This window comes from Pseudochaenichthys georgianus, chromosome 19 (genome assembly GCF_902827115.2).
Source record: "Pseudochaenichthys georgianus chromosome 19, fPseGeo1.2, whole genome shotgun sequence".
Lineage (NCBI taxonomy): Eukaryota > Metazoa > Chordata > Actinopteri > Perciformes > Channichthyidae > Pseudochaenichthys > Pseudochaenichthys georgianus.
Window position 1 is genome coordinate 16,442,762 of NC_047521.1, and position 21,517 is coordinate 16,464,278.

At 41.4% G+C, this 21,517-nt stretch overlaps 1 protein-coding gene across 6 annotated transcripts in view; it reads left to right on the top strand.

The window, feature by feature from the left end:
• pald1a (phosphatase domain containing paladin 1a) overlaps positions 1–18,309 on the top strand; it is a 70,207-nt gene extending 51,898 nt beyond the window's left edge. For all 6 annotated transcript variants that reach the window (XM_034107554.2, XM_034107555.2, XM_071206696.1 and 3 more), the window contains 2 exons: positions 2,413–2,568; positions 16,254–18,309. In XM_034107554.2, the coding sequence (XP_033963445.1) occupies positions 2,413–2,568; positions 16,254–16,403 (306 nt within the window). In that variant the 3' untranslated portion in view covers positions 16,404–18,309. The remainder of the gene's footprint in view (positions 1–2,412; positions 2,569–16,253) is intronic.
• Positions 18,310–21,517: the final 3,208 nt, after the last annotated feature.

Here is a 21,517-nt window from a genome sequence, read left to right on the forward strand (position 1 = left end):
CTGAGTGCTAGCCCACCTACTTGGTAAACTCTCATTATTCTCTGTGCAGCCCCCACAGTGTCCTTAATATACTTCCCTGATATGTGAGCAGATATTCAGTTTAATCCATCCAAAACAAGGCCAGTCATCAGGATGCAGACAACACACTGCTGGGGAGAAAGTGTCTGAATAAATGCTGACAGTTTTTTGAGCTACACTACACCTCAGCCCCGCTTGTTACTTTCCCTTAACCCCGATTGACATGTTATCGAGTCCTGCACAAACCCCACACTCGGCCACGCAGCTGGATGACAGGCCCTTTCACTTAATTTCTGGAGTTGCTCAAGGCTCTAAAGCAATCAGAACAAAAAGGAGGAGGACAAATAAAAAAGGGGAAACATCTTGACAAGACGCGCCACATTGATGAAAGCCTGTCTGAGTTTTCATCGGTGCTGCTCACAGTGGGTAATTGAAGAGCAACCCCAATTACCAGCCATACTCCCCAGAGAAGTGGCACGGTATAGTGCCGTGGCAGAGCTGCTTCACCCCGACTTTCCATGAGCTACATTTTAGTTTGCAGAACACATTTTTTGTTGACTAGAATTTCATAATACTTTTGAATGACTTTGTTCACAAGCTTGACAAGCACAGGAGCTTTCCCTTCCCTCCTGTTCTGTATACAGTGAATTAGTCCTGTGAGAGTGCTATTATCCTGTCTTGAATAATAATCAACGGGATTATAAACTCAACGGATAATTGCACTCTTCTAGTGTTTCTGACTATAGGGTGCTACCATGAATTCCAGTTATTTTGTGATTATCATAAGAATAGCTGTGTAACTATAGTGTTTAGTGATTCAAAAGAGTTAAAGGGTTTTGGGAGACAGAGGGAGTAAACAACTGATATATGTAATGTATATGGCTTTCCGACTCAGCTGATAATAGAGAAGAGATGAATGAATATGATAAGAGACCGTGTTCAAGACAAGGACAGGAATGAATGAGCAGGATAGATGTAATTCATCTCAAAAGGTGATTTCTACAAATGTCGCTGTTGAAAGGTAGTAATCACTAAGTTAATTCATGGTTTATTACCAAACAACACGTTCTCTGATGAATGGAGCAGAGGAAAATATTTTATGACATGTTTGGAGTCCACAAGGGACACAATTATGTTGAAAATCCAGGATAAAGTGCATTTTGCATTAAACTTCCCCTTTTTAAGATATGTCTTTTCTCAAAATACAGATTTTACTAATAGTCTAAATCCTCTTTATGCATGGTTCCTCTATACAATAGAAACACTAGACATTAATTAAGATGCATATTGACATCAAGTAGCCTGAGAAAACTAACCAATATAATTACATGTTCAAACGTTTGGAGTTCTTTGTTGTGATTTTCAAATTAACATTCCTTTCACAGATCCATTTTTGCTAACTCATTTTACCAAAAAATCCATCGGAGTTGATGTTTGGAACGACAAAAAAAATCAATTTTTATCCTCACGATCAAATGCAAGCTTTGATTCCATTTGTTAAATAAATGAAGCATGCTGAGCAATGTGCTATGGCAGCTCCTTTGAAGAAATTATGTAAAACTTGAAAAGAGGAGGAAATGCTGTCTGGCCTCAGGCGACTTTGAAAGCTTCTCAGAAGTGTTAGCAATGCTGTCCCACGTCTACATATTCAGGCATTATTGACATTTAATTACAAATGCGTAACTCCTGAGCTTTTTTTTTTAAATGACTGTTGCTTTTAAAATTATGCTTTTCAACATGGTTGGAGAGTGGCAATGTGAATTGATATTGATTTTTTTGTTTACTACTGGGCCTTCAGTTTAGAGGACACAGACCCTCTGTTGGTGGAGCTGACGGCCACAGCCAGACCAAGATAAACAATGTTATGTTGGAGCCAAGCGGAAATAATGTCCATGCAGGCGGGGAGGGGGCATTGAGGGGATATAGGAGAAACACAGGGCAGGAATGAGGATGTTATATAAGATGAAAACACATCTGTTTGGCCATGTACTTCAGCACGTATGTCCTCCGCTTCCTCTCACAGTATGATTCACCTAGGAATAATAAAAAAAATATATTGATTGTTGTCCATAATATAAGTACACATTAAGATAAAAAACACAACAAGCAATATATACTAAATAATATATACTAAATAACAGTCACTTCAATATCAATATCTTTATTGCAGATTGTCCATAGCAGCGGAAAAAAAAGACGGCGAAAGCCTAGCTTTTCACATTACAAATCTAGAACACAGAAGCTTATTCTTATTCTTTATTATGATCCCCATTAGCACTAGCACTAGCATGAGCATTGGCTATTCTTCCTACCGTAAGCTACTTAGGACTTTTGTTTCCATATGGGGGAAGGAAATTGATGTACTTTAAGAACTTTCTTTACCTCTTTTCTCAGATCAAAAGTGGTAAGACGGAGAAGGAGTGTCAGCAGCTGGTGCTGAGGAGCCTGCAGTACCTGGAGCGCTACATTTACCTCATCCTCTTCAACACGTACCTGCATCTGGAGAAAAAAGACTCCTGGCAGCGCTCATTTACTCTCTGGATGGAACAGGTACATGATCTCTGCCCTAACTCTCTATTATACTCCATCCCACATTGATTTAAAAAAATAAAAAATTATGTGAAACACTTTCATATATGTCGATATAATACAGACAAAAGAACTGGGAATATTATTGACAACTAAGCAGGAGATCAAATTAATAATGTGTCTTCTATTAAACCACAAATTGAATTAGCGTGTGCAGCAATTACAATTCAATCAGATAGAAGTGTCACATTGCTGCTGCTGGAGTTTCTTTAATTGCCCTTGAAAGAAAAAAGAGCTGTGCACGTTGGATCCTTCTGTATTAAATAAATCAGGAGTTTCATTGAGGTGCAAAAATATCTCCTGGTGCTCCAGGACTAATTTGACACCTTGTCCTTTGCTACTGAACACGTTGAAGACTTGCTGATAATTCACCGCTTCATTAATTTAGTCACAGGAACAAACTGTTAATTCCCAAAAGCTCTAAGTGTTAATAACGTTTTGGAAGACAAACACGTTTTTCTTTATTATTTTGTAATGAACCAGTTTACCAGAGTTTCATATGGATCTCCCAGCAAGAATGTACAAGCTGGTTCTGGTTCTATTGTGGCCTGGTTCTTCACACACTGAACTTCACAATGTCTCGGCTCTGTGTTTTTGTTGGTACATTAATCGCTTGGCCAGCTGTAACCCTACAGTAAAGTGCAGAATTGATGTGCATTCCAAACAAATGAGTAGTCAGTAAGTGGTACCCAAAACACACACACACACACACACACACACACACACACACACACACACACACACACACACACACACACACACACACACACACACACACACACACACACACACACACACACACACACACACACACACACACTGCAATGAAATGGTTGGTTGCAATATTTAAAACTCACATGGTGGTAAAAGTTTGGCAGGTTGACAGAATACATTGAGTTTGATAACATAAAACTGCAGCTCAACAGATTTACTTTAAATGTCATTGAATAATATCCATTATCTGGTTTTGTTTAATATTTGTGTGCATTTGGTTTTAATAAAAGGTTTTTTCTGTCCCTTTGTTATGCAGACCTTAGCCCTGAGGCTAAGCAACATTTCTTTAACATGTGTTTTCTTTTATTCATATCTTTATCATAGCAGCATCTTTGCAATGTGTTTTTTCTATAGGCTGAATGATGACATTTGGATGTTTGACAAATGACAAACTGGAGTCGGTAAAACTTTTGCTAAAAGCAGTTCTAGTTCACAAATGTTCTCATGTTATGTGCGAGGAGCCGGCGGCCTGGAGATATGGTGCCAAATGCCTCAAATATTTGAAAATAATTGGTTGGAAATTTCTTCCTTCTTTGTCCTTATTGAGGTGGAATAAACTCTCTAAAGAAAAATGGGAATTCCAAAATAGACGGAACAATAGCTGTGAAAACAATTGTCACAGAAGTATGCACGGTCAATCAGGGCATATTCTTCCTGTTATGAATAGCAAATATATGCGGTGCACCAGAGTGACTCTAATGGACCAGGTATGCAGTGAGAAAATACAAGTGTGCACACAGGGTGCAGGGTCGGACTGGCACAATAAGTCAGGCTGGGAATTATACACCCAGCCAGGCCACTACCAGATGTTGTGCCATTTTGCTGGATTTATTTGTCAACTTTTACAGCGTTGCTGCCCATAGTGATTGCCCTCTAAATCTACTACCCAAAAATAAATATATGGACATGGGTTACTATTTAAAAAAATGCTCAAATCTATTTAGGGGGTTACGTTTTTAAGTGGGGGTGGACCTCAAATCCTATAGGGGGGTCCGGGGGCATGCTCCCCCGGTAAGATTTGTTTTTAAATGTTGGACTTAAATGCATCAATCTGGTGCATTTTGAGGGGGAAATAAAGAGACTACACCCATATGAAACATAACTGTATACATTTAAAAAATCATAAAAACATGGCCATAACCAGGGTTGGGAGGGTTACTTTGTAAATGTAATCAGTTACTGATTACTGAATACATGGCTCTGAAAGTAATCCGAATACAGTTACAGTAACGTAGTCAGATTACTTTTAGATTACTTTTGGATTACTTTCTTTTTCCATCACAGATGGGTATGTTTTGGTGAACAGGAGACACAAAAAGCAAACGGAAACTGAACGTGTTTTTACTGTTTTAATGGCTTATCAAGAGCACAACTAAAACATAACATCTGAAACGATGCAACAACATAATAAACTTTTTGGGGATGCAGCTTGGGATGTGAGGAGTGAGGGACACGGCTTAGAACGGGCGTGTCGCCTTCTGTCCTGCCAGTGTTGGCAGGACATGAATTAAAATGTCGAACTCGGACTTCATTTTAAGGACATTTCGGCCAGGGGTGTAGAGCTATATTTGTTTAACCACCGGATTGGCAAAACAGGAGACTCTGTGCACCAGTCTGCCTTGATCTATGTATTCATGTCTGTGACACCCACACGGAAAGAAGTGCATATAAGTTTCACATATATGCACATATAACTTTAGCCTATATGTGCATATATGTTTATTTACACCTATGTTCAAGGTTTATACATAGCCTACCTGCATAAAATACAACACACAAAATGTATAAGTCATTAACATACATTTATTGTCAATAAATGTCAATTATGTAGTGTGTGTGTGTGTGTGTGTGTGTGTGTGTGTGTGTGTGTGTGTGTGTGTGTGTGTGTGTGTGTGTGTGTGTGTGTGTGTGTGTGTGTGTGTGTGTGTGTGTGTGTGTGTGTGTGTGTGTGTGTGTGTGTGTGTGTGTGTGTGTGTGTGTGTGTGTGTGTGTGTGTGTGACAAGGCATATGCTCGAACGGGAGCTGCCTGGACGCTGCAATCATGTTGTGCACTATCCGTGCTGAGTGTGCTGACTTTTCGTACAATGTCCCACTGTCTGCTACCTGCATAAAGTCAAGAGGCGCATTCACACTGCGGTACTTTTCCCACAAAGGTTCATGCGAACTTAGTTCATGCAAACTCTTTAGTTCGCATGAACTAAGTACAGATCGCGTTCACACCGGAAAAAGTCCCTGGGGGTGGATTAGGCAAATGAAGCCGCTGACGTCACTTCTTCTTCTTCGGGTTTACTGGCAGGCCGCAAACCACTTCACGGCGTATACTCCCGCCCAAAGTCCCCGGCCGGAAGTCCCCGGAGTTGGGGACTGGCTTCAGTAGAAGCTGCTGGGACTCCCAGCAGCTTCTACTGAAGCCTTCCGAGTAAATCGCCAGAATGCCGACACCTCCTCATCTCCACCGCTCCCATGTTTTATTTTGTGTTGCCATAAGTTAGACTCTCTGCGTTTCTGCGCTGGGCTAATGCTAATGCGAGGATAATAAAATGGCGGCTTCACAAAACTTTTTGGGAGTTTTACGGGGCGTGGTTTGCAATCCGCCCAGCCAATCAGAAATATAGCTCTTTTCTCACAAAAGAGCTGCTCGAAAGTCCCTGCTCTCTAGCAAGTCCCTGCTCTCTAGCAGGGACTTTCGAGGGGGTAAAAAGGTTCGCATGAACTAATTTTAGTACCGGCTCTTTTTGGTGTGAACGCGATCATGAACTAAGTTTGCATGAACCTTTGTGGGAAAAGTACCGCAGTGTGAATGCGCCTAAGTGCTCGGCGCAGTTGTCGGCGAAATGTCGCTCCTCTGTTTTCATTTAAACAGCTCCTTATATCCGTTAGCGCAGCTAGCTAGCACCAGATGCTAACAACATACATACACACATACACACACCCTCCCGGTCCTCCCGATGGCCAGTCGGTGCCTGCCGGTGAGCGTGGAAGTGTGGTCTGCCGCAAGCAGGCAGCAGGAGCGGGGCTGTCAGCATCAGCTTGTAGATGGTATTTTAAACTCGATGCGCTCTGAAACTACGGGGCGGCCCGAGGGACAAAAAAATGTATGCGTTAATCGCGTTAAAATAATTAATGGTGTTAAAAAAACGCGTTATTAACGCGTTAACTTTTTAGCAATAATGTACAATTATCAAATATTTAATAATTTACTAATCTTAAACTGATCAGCTGACGTCGAACGGATATAAACATCCGGTTCCGGTCCTGGGTGAAATAACTAAACTAAAAATGTTGCTTCATACAATAAAACATACCGCAATCAAACAATATTGTCTTTATACATTGAATTGTCTTGGGCAATCCACAAACCTCAATCTGCATTGAATGGAAATAAGTACAATGATTAATTCATGTAGTTATATAGAACTTTGGAATAATATGCACATTACCACATTACCTTGCAAAGACCTATATATATGTAGGCATTCTGTATGACATATATGCAAAAAGACAGATATATGAGCTATATATGAGGCATTATGTAGGAGATATATGCAAATATATGAACCTGGCTTTGGCATATATGTGGAAATATATGAGCTATATATGACGCATATATCTCCTATTAATCCACATATATGCACATATATGAACATATATGAACCTGAATATGACATATATGCAACATATATTCTGCATATATTTGCCATATATTGGCATATATGTTCATATACTTTCTTTCTGTGTGGGCACTCACAGTATCTGCTGCCCACAGCTGTTTTATAGAAGGAAAACCTCCTTCACTTCATGAAATCTCTGCAGCACCAGGAGGCAGCGGGAGGGTTAACTCAGCCTCTGAGAAGACGAGCGCGCAGTGCCTTTCACGCACCGCCTTCCACGCACCGCCTTCCACGCACCGCCTTCGCTGTGTTTACCTTCAGAATCATTAGAAAGACTAAGAGCGACCGCAGGCTGATGTGTTTTAACCACACACACCTCTACACACACACGACTTAAACGCAGACTTTTGTTCCTCCATGTTTCGTTGTTATTGTTTCACTGAGCGGACCTGCCCCTTTTTTTTCAAACGCTCCCTTTTTTGGTCCATCTGCGGCGGTAAAACTTTTTGTGCGCTGTGATGATTCGGCTGTACCTTTAGTAATGAATATTAAATGTTGTGAGGAAATCTTTCCACCAATAATTCCAATAAGTAATCCAAAATGTATTCACTTCGGGTTTACGAAAGTAAGGGGTGCGTTCACACCTGCCTTGTAAAGTCTGTATTTGTTTTTGGTTCATTTATAGTTGTGAGTGTGTCTGAGCTCCTGAACCAGCCTCACCTGTCTCCCTCCTCTCCCCCCTGCTCCTCTTTGAGGCAGCAGCAAAGACTAGTTTTAGCTCTCAACAGGTTTTAATAGTTTATCTTACCTTTTTTCACCTAGTTAACATTTTTTTATATTATTCATGCATATTTTACACATCACTCCCCCCCCCAATATGTGTTTACATAAATGGTGACCAAACCGTTTGAGACCCACTGAGATAACTTGGACTAAGTTAACTATCTAAACACTCAGAGTCCTTTTCCTCACCTGAGCTGTAGTTATCAGTCTCTCAGTCTGACAGGAGAGGACTCTCCTTCACCTTGTTGTTGAAAAAGCTCCTTATATCCGTTAGCGCAGCTAGCTAGCACCAGATGCTAACAACAACAATAGACGTAACCGGTGCGCGCGCTTTATCTCACTCACACACCCTCCCGAGCTTGAATGACACACAGAGTAGAGACCAATCGAGGGCATTAGTATGATCTGTATGAAAGTGACCATGTCGGCAGGCCACATCATGTAGACAGATAATTAGGTCCACTTCTCTGACTTGTATGGCACTTGACGGTACAAACGCCATGAAGGAAGGCCGCATGGATTTTCATACCACTGCTACGCTGACGACACCCAACTAATTCTGTCCTTTCCCCGCTCAGAGACCCAGGTCGTCGCACGCATCTCTGCTTGTTTAGCTGACATCTCTCAGTGGATGTCCGCTCATCATCTCAAGCTCAACCTTGACAAAACTGAAGTGCTTTTCCTTCCGGGAAAAGATTGTCCCACTCTTGACCTGACTATCAACATCGGCACCTCTGTTGTCTCCCCGACCCAGACTGCAAGGAATCTGGGTGTGACCCTAGATAACAAACTGTCCTTCACTGCAAACATCGCTGCTACAACCCGCTGCTGCAGATACACGCTTTTCAACATCAGGAAGATACGTCCCCAGCTGACCCAGAAAGCGACGCAGGTTCTGGTCCAGGCTCTCGTCATCTCACGCCTAGACTACTGCAACTCCCTCCTGGCTGGTCTACCTGCATGTGCCATCCGACCTCTGCAGCTCATCCAGAATGCAGCGGCTCGTCTGGTCTTCAACCTTCCTACATTTTCCCACACCACTCCGCTCCTCCGCTCCCTCCACTGGCTTCCAGTAACTGCTAGAATCCACTTCAAGACACTGGTACTTGCGTACCATGCTGCGAATGGATCTGGCCCTTCCTACATCCAGGACATGGTTAAACCGTACACCCCAGCGCGTGCACTTCGCTCTGCATCGGCCAAACGACTCGCTGTACCCTCACTGCGAGGGGGACCCAAGTTCCCATCAGCAAAAACACGTGGGTTTGCTATCCTGGCTCCTAAATGGTGGAATGAGCTCCCCATTGACATCAGGACAGCAGAAAGCTTACACACCTTCCGGCGCAGACTGAAAACTCATCTCTTTCGACTCCACTTCGAGCGATAGAATGACTAACAAAGAACTGCTAACAGAGCACTTATATACTAATAAAGGACTGGCTTATCTAAAGCCAGTTGAGTAGCACTTGAACTGATTGGCTCTATGAAACCTGATGTACGTCATCGAACGTACTTATTGTAAGTCGCTTTGGATAAAAGCGTCAGCTAAAAGCAATGTAATGGAAGGGGAAAGGTTAAGGCCATTAGCAGCCAGCGCTCCAATAGCCCTGAAGGGCCATTTACTAGCCATTATAGTTGAGATGTGCTCAGAGTATTTCAGGGCTAAATTGTTCTTGTTCTGTCCATGAAATGATGAGACAGCCACTTCCAGTCAGCACTTCCGGCTCTTCAGTTGTTAAGAGGATATTATTGAGACAGGAAGAAAAAACTCCCTGCGTTTGGAGATGATGCTAAGCTGCATATAGATCTGTACGTTTGTGGGTGTTGATCCGATTTACTTTGCATGTTGTCACTTTGTATGGACACAAGAAAACACAGTGTCGATTGTCAAGCAATTTCACTATAATTGCGTTCTAACATCAAACTTTACATTATGTTAATTTGGGATTATAAATATTATGTTTGTCAAGATGAATCTTAGCTTACACATCCATTTGTATCTAGATGGATATCACAGCATTTTGAATTGTGTCCATATTTCAGTTTTCACTACTCCTCCCGACACATTTTGAGAAATAGTCTCCGAATTTGGTACAAAACATCCGTAGAACAAGCTGAAAAAATGTGTGTATGCTGTTGGTGTGTGAGAGAGAAATTCCCTCACTAGGGAACCTTTTGGAATTTAGCCCTTGCAGACCATTTACATGCTCAAAAACCTTTATAACACACGACAGGAAAACGGAAAACTTCAAAATGCATAATAGTGCTGCTTTAAATTATGGTTTTCTTTCGTTTTGAGAATAGTGTGGGAGTTATGTTTGATTCTGTATGTAAAGGGCAGGGGAACTAACATGTGACCCTTTGCAGACCAATTGAAACCAATAGATTTTGAAATGTCTATGTTCTGTTTCAGATACATATTTGTTGTGGAAGAGTCTCTCATGGGAACAGAAACCAATCAGAAATAATAGCTCTTTAAAATGACACCTATTCTGACCCTAAGCCAATGACGATGGTTGCCACAGCGACTGTCTCCCCTCTCAGAAACTGACCAGTTCAAGTCAATTTCTACATTTTTTGGGGTTAACCTTTTGCTTGAATTGCTCCCTATTGCTTGTAGGAATAAATTGTATTTATTTGAATGGTTGGCAACATCTTTTGTGCTCTGTGACATGTTGACATGGTTTGTTTCCTTTCACTGCAGACAAACCACCGCCTCTGCCCAAAATTAAATAAATCTGTATGTAATTATAGTAGTAGACTTTTTATCATTGTGGACTTCAGCTGTATTGATTTAGTGAAATATTGTGAAAGTCATCTACAGGCATGAATACTATATATTCTTAATATTCATTTTCAGCAGCAGCAGTGGTTTTCACTGAATAGAAAGAAACACTCTGTACAGTGAAACCTGTCACTGCAGAGACACTTGTTTGATTGACAGCACATCTCCGGCGGGAACACAGTGAAGTGTTGAGCACAAAAGATCTCCCCAAACATACCATTAAAATAAATTGAATTTCTTCCTACAGGCAAAATGTCCTACAGTTAACCCAAAAAAAAATTCAATTAATTTGAACCTGTCAGATTCTGTGAGGGGGGGGACAGTCGCTGTGGCAACTGCCGTCTTTGGCTTAGGGTCAGCATTAGGTGTCATTTTAATAAGCTCTGTATTCTGATTGAGAGATGGAACACATTTAGACATTACATTACATGTAGCTAAAGCTATTATCCAAAACGACTAAATGCACTAAACCAAAAGGATAAAAACAGAACAGCAAGAAACCTGCTGGTACATTAGTTTCAAATAAGCCAAACTATTTTGAAATGCTGGTGCATTAGTTTCAAATGAGCTTAACCTTTTCAAGTACTACCATTTTTCTTTTGTTAGGCCTAATTACCAATGTGCGGTCGAAACAGGTGGCTTTTCAGTCTGCAAAGGAAGACTTTCAGAAGTCCTGATATCTAAGAGTAGATTGTTCCATTTTGAAAAAGCAATATACAATTTTGAAAGGGCACCAAGCATGGAAATCATTCTGCCTGTTTTTGTTTATTTAATGCCACGTCTTTAAGAAACAGCCACACATAAATATGGTGCCAGAAAGTGTGACCCACATGCTACAGTCAGTGTTGTGTTCAGTGGTTTCAGCTGAATCTGGCAGCGGCTCAACCAATCTGACCCGAGCAACCCTGAAGGCACAATCATTAGCCTATCACCATTGACCGCGGCAGGATCATTAATGACCCACTGCGACGCCAGGGGCGGCAGTTGCGGGGTCATCGCCAGCACTGGTGATGTATTTGAAGCCATGATTACACAACCTGCCAGATCTGAGCGGTACAGTCTGTCCTGCATCCTGTCCCGTGTGCATGTGTGTGTGCATGGACTCATTTGATCTCTGCAGCCACTAAAAGCAGGAGCACAGTGTTCCCAGTCATGCGGAGCAGCAGTCTGTGCCAGCTGATACAGAGCCTCTGACCCGTTTGGTCTGTTCAGTCTGATTGTTTGACCACACTGGCTGTTGTGTTGTTTTACTGCAGGATCAAAACCATGCAGCAATACGTCTTTGAATTAAATGCTTAAAGCCACATGTGTGCACATTAAGTAAATAGTGTCCCTAGCGTCATTAGCCCACGTTGCCTCGTGGCTATGTAGTGAGATCAGAGAAGAAACATCAGAGGAGCTATTGGAATTGAAATCCATGTTTGCTAATCCAAAACGTGGCCCTTTTTACACAATGGCCAGACTTGTGTACAGTGCATACCAGGGATGCCTGCAGGAGAGGTACCCTATCAGTCACTCCAGCTGTTTTGATGTGTGGCACAGAGGCCTCCCTGTCCCCCTGCACAGGCCCGGTATGTGCTGCCTTTGAGATAGCCGACTGTGGGAAAGACCAGCGCCCCCTCGTTACGCTGCGCCTCCCCAGCCGCTGCAGCAGCTAATGAGTATTGCCGTTTGTGATCTCTTCAATTCAGCATGAAAGGCATCTCTCCAACTAGAAATGTTGTCACCGCACACAAATAACTTCAAGGCCTCCTGAGATTTACCCTCAAAGATCTGATCTGTTCTAATTTGTGTACAGATATATCAATTTGCTGCTTTACCATATATTGTCACCACAGCAGCACCCTGGGTAAGAACAAGCCCCCGACAGTGATGTTATTCATTTTATTCAAGCAAGTTTAAAGTGAAGACGAATTAAGGTTAAAACATTTTAAACAGGTAAACGTAAAGAATTAAGTAATAAACATTCAAATAATTCCTGTTACAATGTACAGGTGAGGGTTTCTGACATCATGCCAGTGGCGAACCGTGTCTTCTGTAGACATTCACACCTGATTGGTTGAAAAATATCTGATTGGTTGCATTTCTTTTCCAACACAAAACCACTGAAATGCGTAGTGCATGGACCGAGAAAGACAAACAAATCAACGTAACACTGTAATATTACAGATCAACAACACAGATACGATTCTCATTTATTTATTTTATTTACATTTTATTTATATAATTAAGTTTGTTTTATGAGTGTTCCAGAGTATTCTCTGAATACCTTGAAGGCCCTGACGGTTCGCCACTGCATCATACCGGTACTCTGTTTTTAGTGTTAATTTTCGTAAATGTTAGCATGCTAATGTGTTACACTTAAATAGTGAGAAAGGTTTATAATATTACCTGCTAAACATAAGTATATTTGCATCACTGTTTGTATGTTAGCATGCTGACATTAGCGTTAGCTCAAAGCATTAAGTAAACAGTAAGTAAATAATAAATGGAATGCATTTTTATAGCGCTTTTCCAGTCATAGAGACCCCTCAAAGCGCTTTTACATCAACAAGTTTAAGTGTGTGTATTTAGCGGTTGTAGAACTTTGAGGTTTAAAGGATTAATTAGTTGTGTAATCATATAATGGTCCTCACTTTAGATCCTGATGATCAGTATATTGTAAAGAGTCATAGTTTTACAAGAAAACTATTTATTTCGGCGGAAATCCAAGGTCGCATTAGCATGTCATGGCATTGGTGTATTACCACTGTGATGGATAATGTTTAAAATATACTGATCAAAAGGATGGATGGCATAGAAAAACATGTCGGGGTCACTTTCTTTTCAGTATTTAATAAACAAAAGAAAGATTTATGCTGGAGTCTTCCTTTTATATGTGAACGCCCTCAGCTCTGTTCCTGAGAGATATCTTTCCCTCTCCATCTCAACCTCCCCAACATCCTGTTTTCACCATGTCACATTTGTCTCTTGTTTTTTGAGACTGCTGTGCTGTGGAGTCAGGTTAAATATCCTGGTTAATAGCTCCAGCCTTAGTGGGAGTCCCATTCACCGAGTGACTAATGGTTCAGCTGATCCCACTCAGTTGTTCCCAGAGAGCGGTCGTACTGTACAGCAGTCATGCTGGCAGCCATCCAGGAAAACATCAAAAGCAAACATGTTGTGCTGAAAGGTACATTAGTGCATGTGTTTGTGTTCATTAAGCTGAACTAAGATGCCAAAATAAAAGCTGGATGATTATTTGATCTTAGTTAGACCGCTGACAGGACTGAGGCCAGCTTTAAACTTGTTACGTGATATCTGTTGTGCTTTTTGAATTTGCCTTGTCAGCAAGTAGCCAATCTGGAGCGCACTCTGCGGTGCCTTGTGTTTATTTCTGGACCAGGCTAGCCAGCTAAGCAATAATCATTGTTAGTGAAAGGGATATCTTGATACTATTATTCCTGTTCATTGTTCCATTATGTCCTTCTCAGCATTAAACATGACATGAAAGTGCATTTTAAAATGAACATAACCACGATCCTTTAGTGTAAAATTAAACATCCACCAATAATGCCCTTATTTAAACATTCCTTCCCTCGCTGAAGTTTCTCACAACATGTTTCAGACTTCTTGTCAGCCTGAGACGAAGAGAGGGAGGGTAAATTGGCAATTTGTCTGAGGCCACGTTACGCTGAGTCATGTCTTCTGGGTTCTTACAAACCAGCCAACAGCTGCTGTTTCCTTTTCAAATGGGTTGTGATGAGAAAGTCAATACACAGATCGATGGATTTGACCTTACACTTTATAAGTGTTTCATATGCTCTTCTATCAAATGTATTGTCTGGAAACACCAGGCAAGCAGGATTTCTCGATGTCCTGTCCTCCAGAGTAAACTGTGCAAGCTGTGGCACTTCTAATGGGGTATTCAATCTTTAAAGATTTTGCTAGGAAGTCAGTGTTCCAGACTTTTCCCCTCTATTTGTTTGTATTGTTTGGCTTTATGGCCAGATGTTTCTGGTTGTCCGTGGTGCTTCCCATCAGTCCTATGGTGTTTGAAAACCTGAGCAGAGCATTAGTCGGTGTGACATGCTCCGTAACACAAACACTGAACTCTCTCTCTGGAGGGAGGGAGGGAGGGACATCTTGCCGTTTTCCACTCTCTCCTCATTCATTCAGCAATGACTGAAACAAAGACAAACAGAATAACATATACAGTTTCCATGGTGTTGTTCCCAAGTGGGCACAGAAGTACAATATGCAGGTAGTGTGTTAAGTTTGTACACGTAGTTGCCTATATTTCAGTGGTAAACACTTAACTTGGGTCGTACATATGGATGTTCTCATGAATATTCTCATGAATATTCTTCAATTTTGTTTGTACATTCACTGCACCGCTGCTACCATAAAGAAAAATGATTGATTCTTAAGGTCGCTATGACACATGTACAAAACATGTGTACAGCTGCTCCTTAAATAACTCATAATGATGCAAATGTCCCTATTGTGGGACTACTAAACAAGTATCTTTTGTAATCATATTACACACACTCTTCGTGCTTGCATCTGCAACAAAACAATTAACATGAACTATGGAAGAATATTTCTAGTACCCTACTGCTGAGGGATAATGTTATCGCTCCTGCTTATTGCAGCACAGGGTAACCTATGTATCCTGTGCAAATACTAAATAGCAATTGTCCTTTTCTTTTTTTTATCCTACTTGTTTTTCTGAAAGTAAAATAAAATGCATTTCTTTAGATTTATTATTGGAAAAGAGCTGTAGTTGGTCGACTTGTTGCCACTAAACTTAAATAGAGCTGTGATTCCACTGTTCAAGTGCTCTGTTGCAATTTCTAGATTAGCACCCCAACACCTTACGGGTGAAAGATTTTTGATTAAAAAAAATGAATGATAAACCATAGAACCACCATAGAATTGTCAACACTGAGTCAGCGGTACCAGACAGTAAAAATGCATCATGTGACCTAAAAACCTGGCATGGTGGAGGGTGCTAATTTCATTCCCTGGGTGCTGCCAATACATGTATAGTATTTTAATCAAGGAAAACATTGGGGAATTGTGAGCAACTGATGTAACCAAATTGGAAGCATCAGAGCCCGATATTTCCAGATTTGATCAGTTATAGGTTTTTTTCCCCAAAATGCTAGATCCTACATTTTCCACGATGCAATTCAGTAGGATCTTTTGCTTAGTGAAAGTCTTTCTCCCCGGCATAACCAGTTTGTAATGCAAGTGTTCTGATTACTTGAACCTGAGCTGAGATGACCTTGATGAAATCTCTATGAACTTAACATTATTTCTGAGTCTTTAGAAAGCTTGCTCACAGAAGACAAAAATTCATTTGTAAAGAAGTATTTTTTTGTTACCAGTAGCTCAAATAGATGTGTAAAATCACAGAGCTCCTGTACATAAAACTGGGTCACAATATCGTTGTTTTTTCACATGGTGTTGATATTTTTACTAAATTGAATCCTCTCAATACTTCTACCCCTTCTTGTTGTTTCCAAACCCTGCAGAAGCTTCCTTTTGTTCCACTGTAACAGCTGCACATCTTGGAAACCATCAGATAACATGCTTTACCTCTGAAGAAGTGGTGGTCAGAGTGTTTGTGTGGTCATGACTAACAAATAAAAAAAGCCTGGCTGGCTGTGCTGCCCGTTCATTAACATTTCGTGTGTTTCTGTGGTAGGTGGCCGCCAGAGCCGGAGTTTATGACATCCTCAACCAGCTGGGCTTCTCAGAGTTTGAAAACCCGAGGGACACGCCGCTGGCCAGGCTGCGCTGCCGCTGGCAACAGCAGAACATTCAGTCACTTCCTTTCCGAGGGGAGTTCATCTGAGGGAGGATCACTGTGAACGCACCAAAACAGTACTGTGCTTTTCAGAATAAAAGACATTAACAATAGTATGCCTTTTATATTTACCCCTGTATCTTGCATATCTTCACCTTATCTATTGTTTGTTTTATTGCTTTTTTTCCTATCAACCAAACCTGCAATGTTAAAAACATTTTAGCCATTTCAATTTTGAGTTTAGCAGAATGTTGCTCCTATATTAGAAGTTGATATTTGTGCCTTTACCTTTTTTCTTAATAAATGGTAGACCATAGAGTTTCAATGTACTAATATTTAGTTATCTTTTTTCAAATGAAAGAATTGTTTTCTTTAACATGTATTCACTTTTGAAGTTGAAACAACCCTCAAAGACTCTTGTTGGAACAAGGAGAGTTAAATGCTGTTATGGAGGAGAGGAGCAAATTCCACTGTGTTGTCAGCCAACAATTTTGGTTGTAAGTCACTGTTTGCTGTCGTGTGACCTGATATCTTTCTTGAGCCCTGTCCTTTTTGTCGAAGCACAGCTGTCATCAGGGGCTGTGCAATTGTTCCACTCGAGGTTTTCCAATTTTGAGAGGGCTCCCTGTGTACATATGAAAGCTGTTATTTAAAAGTGTCTTTGAGTTTTCCTTTATCGGAGCTTTGCAAGTTTTTTTTAGCAAGAGCAAAACACCAGAAATGTGTCAATATAATAATTTTTACGTTTATATACGTGTTATGATACAGGTACTAACAGTACATCGTGTCAGGATTTTAATGTTAGTTTCATTTTTACTTTACAGCTGTTAATGTGTCTCTGTATTAACTTTTTTTATGACGAGAAGAACCATGCAATGATAACGTCACTTCCTTAAAGGTGGGGTAGGTAAGTTTGAGAAACCGGCTCGAGATACACTTTTTGTTATATTCCATGGAATGCTCTTAACATCCCGATAGAAATGAATATCTTAAATGCTTTGACAAAAAATCCATAAAAAAATGTCATCTGTAGAAGCCGTAATACTGTAAAAAGTACAACCACGGCTAAACGGATTGGATGGCCTACCTGCCTGTCAGCCTTCCATCGGGGCACAAACTTATCTCGTGCCCTCATTGGTCATGTGCGCGTTCGTGTGTGTTGGAGGAGGGGCTCTGTAATGAAGTGGCAGATTTTCTCCGGTTGTGTATTTTCAAATTCTAGCGATCTCGAGCCGATTTCTCAAACTTACCTACCCCACCTTTAAGAACGTAAGAAGAGATATTGTCTTTTTATTCCACGCATTCTTCCTCCCTGTTAAAATCTGGCGCCTACATTAGCCATAATGCTACCTGACCACTGACCGTTTTCCCAGAGATTCATGTGTGTTATGCTTGGTAAATATTCCGTTTAACAACTGTAGCTCATCTAAGTGGCATCAATGGAATGAGACAACTGCTGAATGATTCACTGAATTCACAGGACAATAAGGTATAATTGCATTGCAAGCCAATCAGGGTAGCATTAGACCATCGTTTTCTACACGTTCCAATTTTTGTTTAAAAGTCCTAAAACCTTTTTGTATTATTGTTTTGATATTGTTTAATGTGTGTTTGATTGTAAAGTAGCTCACAGTGTGCTTTAAAAAAACATGAATCTGGCCCTAAAACCAGAAAGATAAGCCAGAAAATAAATGAAAAAAATATTTCTTCCAGATGCCTCTTATTAATACTTTTCTTTTGTCAATGTATCAAACATTTGCACTGTATATAATTGATTTAGACTAATTGAGCAATTTGCTAATGAAATGGAAATTGTGCAGGTTTTCATACCTTAACGTAGTAGCTATGCTGTCAATTTAATGTTTTTTAAATAGAAGAAATGCATTTGCCAGCTTTCACTGAATGTTCCGATTATTTTCTTTTTTGGGGGTTAAAATAAAAAAATTCAAATAGATTTAACAGCCGTTGCCTGTTTTTGTTATCATTTTATTATTGGCCTTATGGAAGAGTGGATGGATTTTCTGACCATGCACAAAACTGTCCACTATGCAATGTTTCATTGAAGTTTCCGATACAGCAACGGAGCCAAATAATTGTCTCTTCCCTCCTTGGCTTCCTGTCTTTTTCCTCCTTATCTCGGCATCATCTTTTGCTCTAGATACGCACTGCAAAGAACCCGCTCGTATATCCGGACGGCCTCTTTGTTTTATGTCAGCGCCAGCCTCAGAGATCAGACCAGGTTATGAGCATCAGGCAGCACGCCTTTACACTAAACAGATGATTCATTGTTGGGCTGAAATCTTAACATATTCCATATACAGTAATAAAGAGCTTAGGCAGATCAAAAGACTAATCTGAGTTACCTTTTGATGTGGACAGGTAGGGTCTTAATTAAAAAAAAATATGGTCAACCTCACAAGAATGGAGGACTGTGTTGGGATTAAAAGCCACCGCACGGCACATCAGTGAAGCTCACTTGGCTTTGCTGGCCTGCTTTGAAAGGCTGATATCCCAGATCACTTCCCATCTTGTAAGTGCATAGCAGGCTTATCTTTGGGAGCACGGAAGTTGTTAGGATTTTATCACACCACAGCCTATCCTGGATTATTGTAAATGGAAACCAAGTGGTCAGGATTGAAACGCTTTTTTTTATAGTTTGTTACACTTGTTTCCTTTCCACATCATCTCAGTTTATGGGGTTGCTTTATCCTTCTTTGTTAGGTGTCTGGGAGATGTATTAGATAAATACTCTGCAACACACACTTTTATAAAGGACAGTGTCTGTTTCTCCACCAACAGACAAATTGGTTAAAACAACATTGGGCTATGGAGAGGGGCTATTCAGTTGCAGCATGTGGCCAACTTGACTCCGGGTCAAGATAAGCTCAGGACATGAGGACCATGCTTGGATGATATAGCGGCCCCTTGCCTTTGAAATGCTTTCCAGACTCATTGAGATACTCCCCAATGTGAAACTCAAGCTAGCGGTTCTGAAGGATCCCGAGATTACGCTGGACAAAGAGTGGCATTGAGAGGTGAGCAGCGAGAGGGGATGTAATGAACTTCATGTTAAAAGCTTCCCTCTGGAGATGAGAGAGCTGCTCAGGAGAGGAGGCATGGTGCTGGTGTGAGGGGTGCATGTGTGCACCGCCGTCCTCTTTGATTGTTCTTGTGTGGATAAAGGCACCATTACAAACACCTCTGAGACTCATACATGCTCTCCGGGATTAAACATTATTAGCAGTACGGTGAAAAATCTTGAAAGGGATGTTCTTAAATCTAATATACATCCCTAGGCCTCAATCGGCTGTGGGCAATAATAGGCAATTCCTGATAGGCCAGGTATTACACACCCGACTGAGCAAGATAATGAAAAGGCTCAACTAGCAGGATAGAAAATACTGATTGAATCGATAGAGCTTTTAAATGCTTTATATCCAATCAAATATTCCTATTTAGAGGCCCTTGTATGAAGAAAACGTGATTAATTATTTTGTATGAGCTGAATCTGATGAGGATAGCAGAGGCCTAATGCAGAGCCACTATGAGTGAGTCATAAAATTAGCAATGCCTGAACTCTGGTTGTAAATAGGGGTTTGTGTCCAGACATTGTGACGGACAACCATGATGATGGCATGCTGTAGCAGGTGTCACAGATTGTTACCATGGAAACATCACTATTTTGGTGGTTGACCTTGAGGTCTTATAAATAGGTCTGTATCTATTTTTGCCTAGCTTGCATTCCACTAACCTAAGGCCCTTGGTCTCTGGCTATTTGAACAGCATTGTTGAGGAAAAAAAGGAATACTCATTTAAAACTCGAAAACTTATAACTTCCTAAAGACCTCTGACTTAACTTGAACTTGCTCTGACAGACATTAGATTTGCCTTGGACTTGGAGCCTCAAAAACCAACCCCGAGTCAATCAATCAATCAATCAATCAATATGTATTTATATAGCCCAATATCACAAATGTTACATTTGTCTCAGTGGTCTTCACAGTGTGTACAGAATATCAGTATGACAATACGACACCCTCTGTCCTTAGACCCTCACATCGTACAAGGAAAAACTTCCAAAGAAAACCCAGTTTAAAGGGAAAAATGGGAGAAACCTCAGGGAGAGCAACAGAGGAGGGATCCCTCTCCCAGGACGGACAGACGTGCAATAGATGCCGTGTGTAAATTGAAAAGATAATACATTTGCAACATAGGTAGTCCAAATGTTTGGAAATGCATGTGTGTATAATAGGAAGATGAATCCACGAGGATATCCATCCAGGACCTATGATCCAGGACCACAGCCACGACTCAAGATCCAGCGCTCGCGATCCAGGACACAGGACCGCAGGATCATCCATGACTCCGGATCCCAGCGTATATAGACACCAAAAAGAAAGACATTTGGGGAAGCTGGGTTAATCGGAACATGAGTGTACACGGGTATGGACAGAGAGAAGGAAGAAGTAAGATGTCCCCCGACAAACTAAGCCTATATCAGCAAAACTAGGGGCTGAATCTAATCAGCCCTAACTATAAGCTTTATCAAAAAGGAAGGTCTTAAGCGCACTCTTAAAAACGGATAGGGTGTCTGCCGCCCGAACACAAACTGGAAGCTGATTCCACAAATGTGGAGCTTGATAAGAAAAGGCTCTGGCTCCCATTGTACTTTTAAAGATTCTAGGAACAACCTCTCTGAAGAACCAGCACCTTACCGTGGTAGAGAGGTTTGTGTGCCCTGATGAACCTGGGGGCTGTGTTGTCTGGAACCTTGTGTTCCTGGTAGGGTCTCCCATGGCAAATTGGTCTCAGGCAAGGGGCCAGACTAAGATTGGTTCAAAAGACCTCATGAAAGGAAAAACAAGAAGTGAGGATACCCGGCCCGGAGGAAGCCCGGGGTCCCCTTCTGGAGCCAGGCCCAGAAGGAGGACTCGTCGGCGAGCGTCTGGTGGCCGGGCTTGCCACGGAGCCCGGCCGGGCCCAGCCCGAAAAGGCAACGTGGGCAACACCTCCGCTTCTCTGTCCCGCGGGCCCACCACCTACGGGAAACATCGATGGGGTCGGGTGCGCTGCCAGACGGGTGGCAGTGAAAGCGGAGGGTCTCGACGGACCAGACCCGGGCGGCAGAAGCTGGCTTTGGGGACGTGGAACGTCACCTCTCT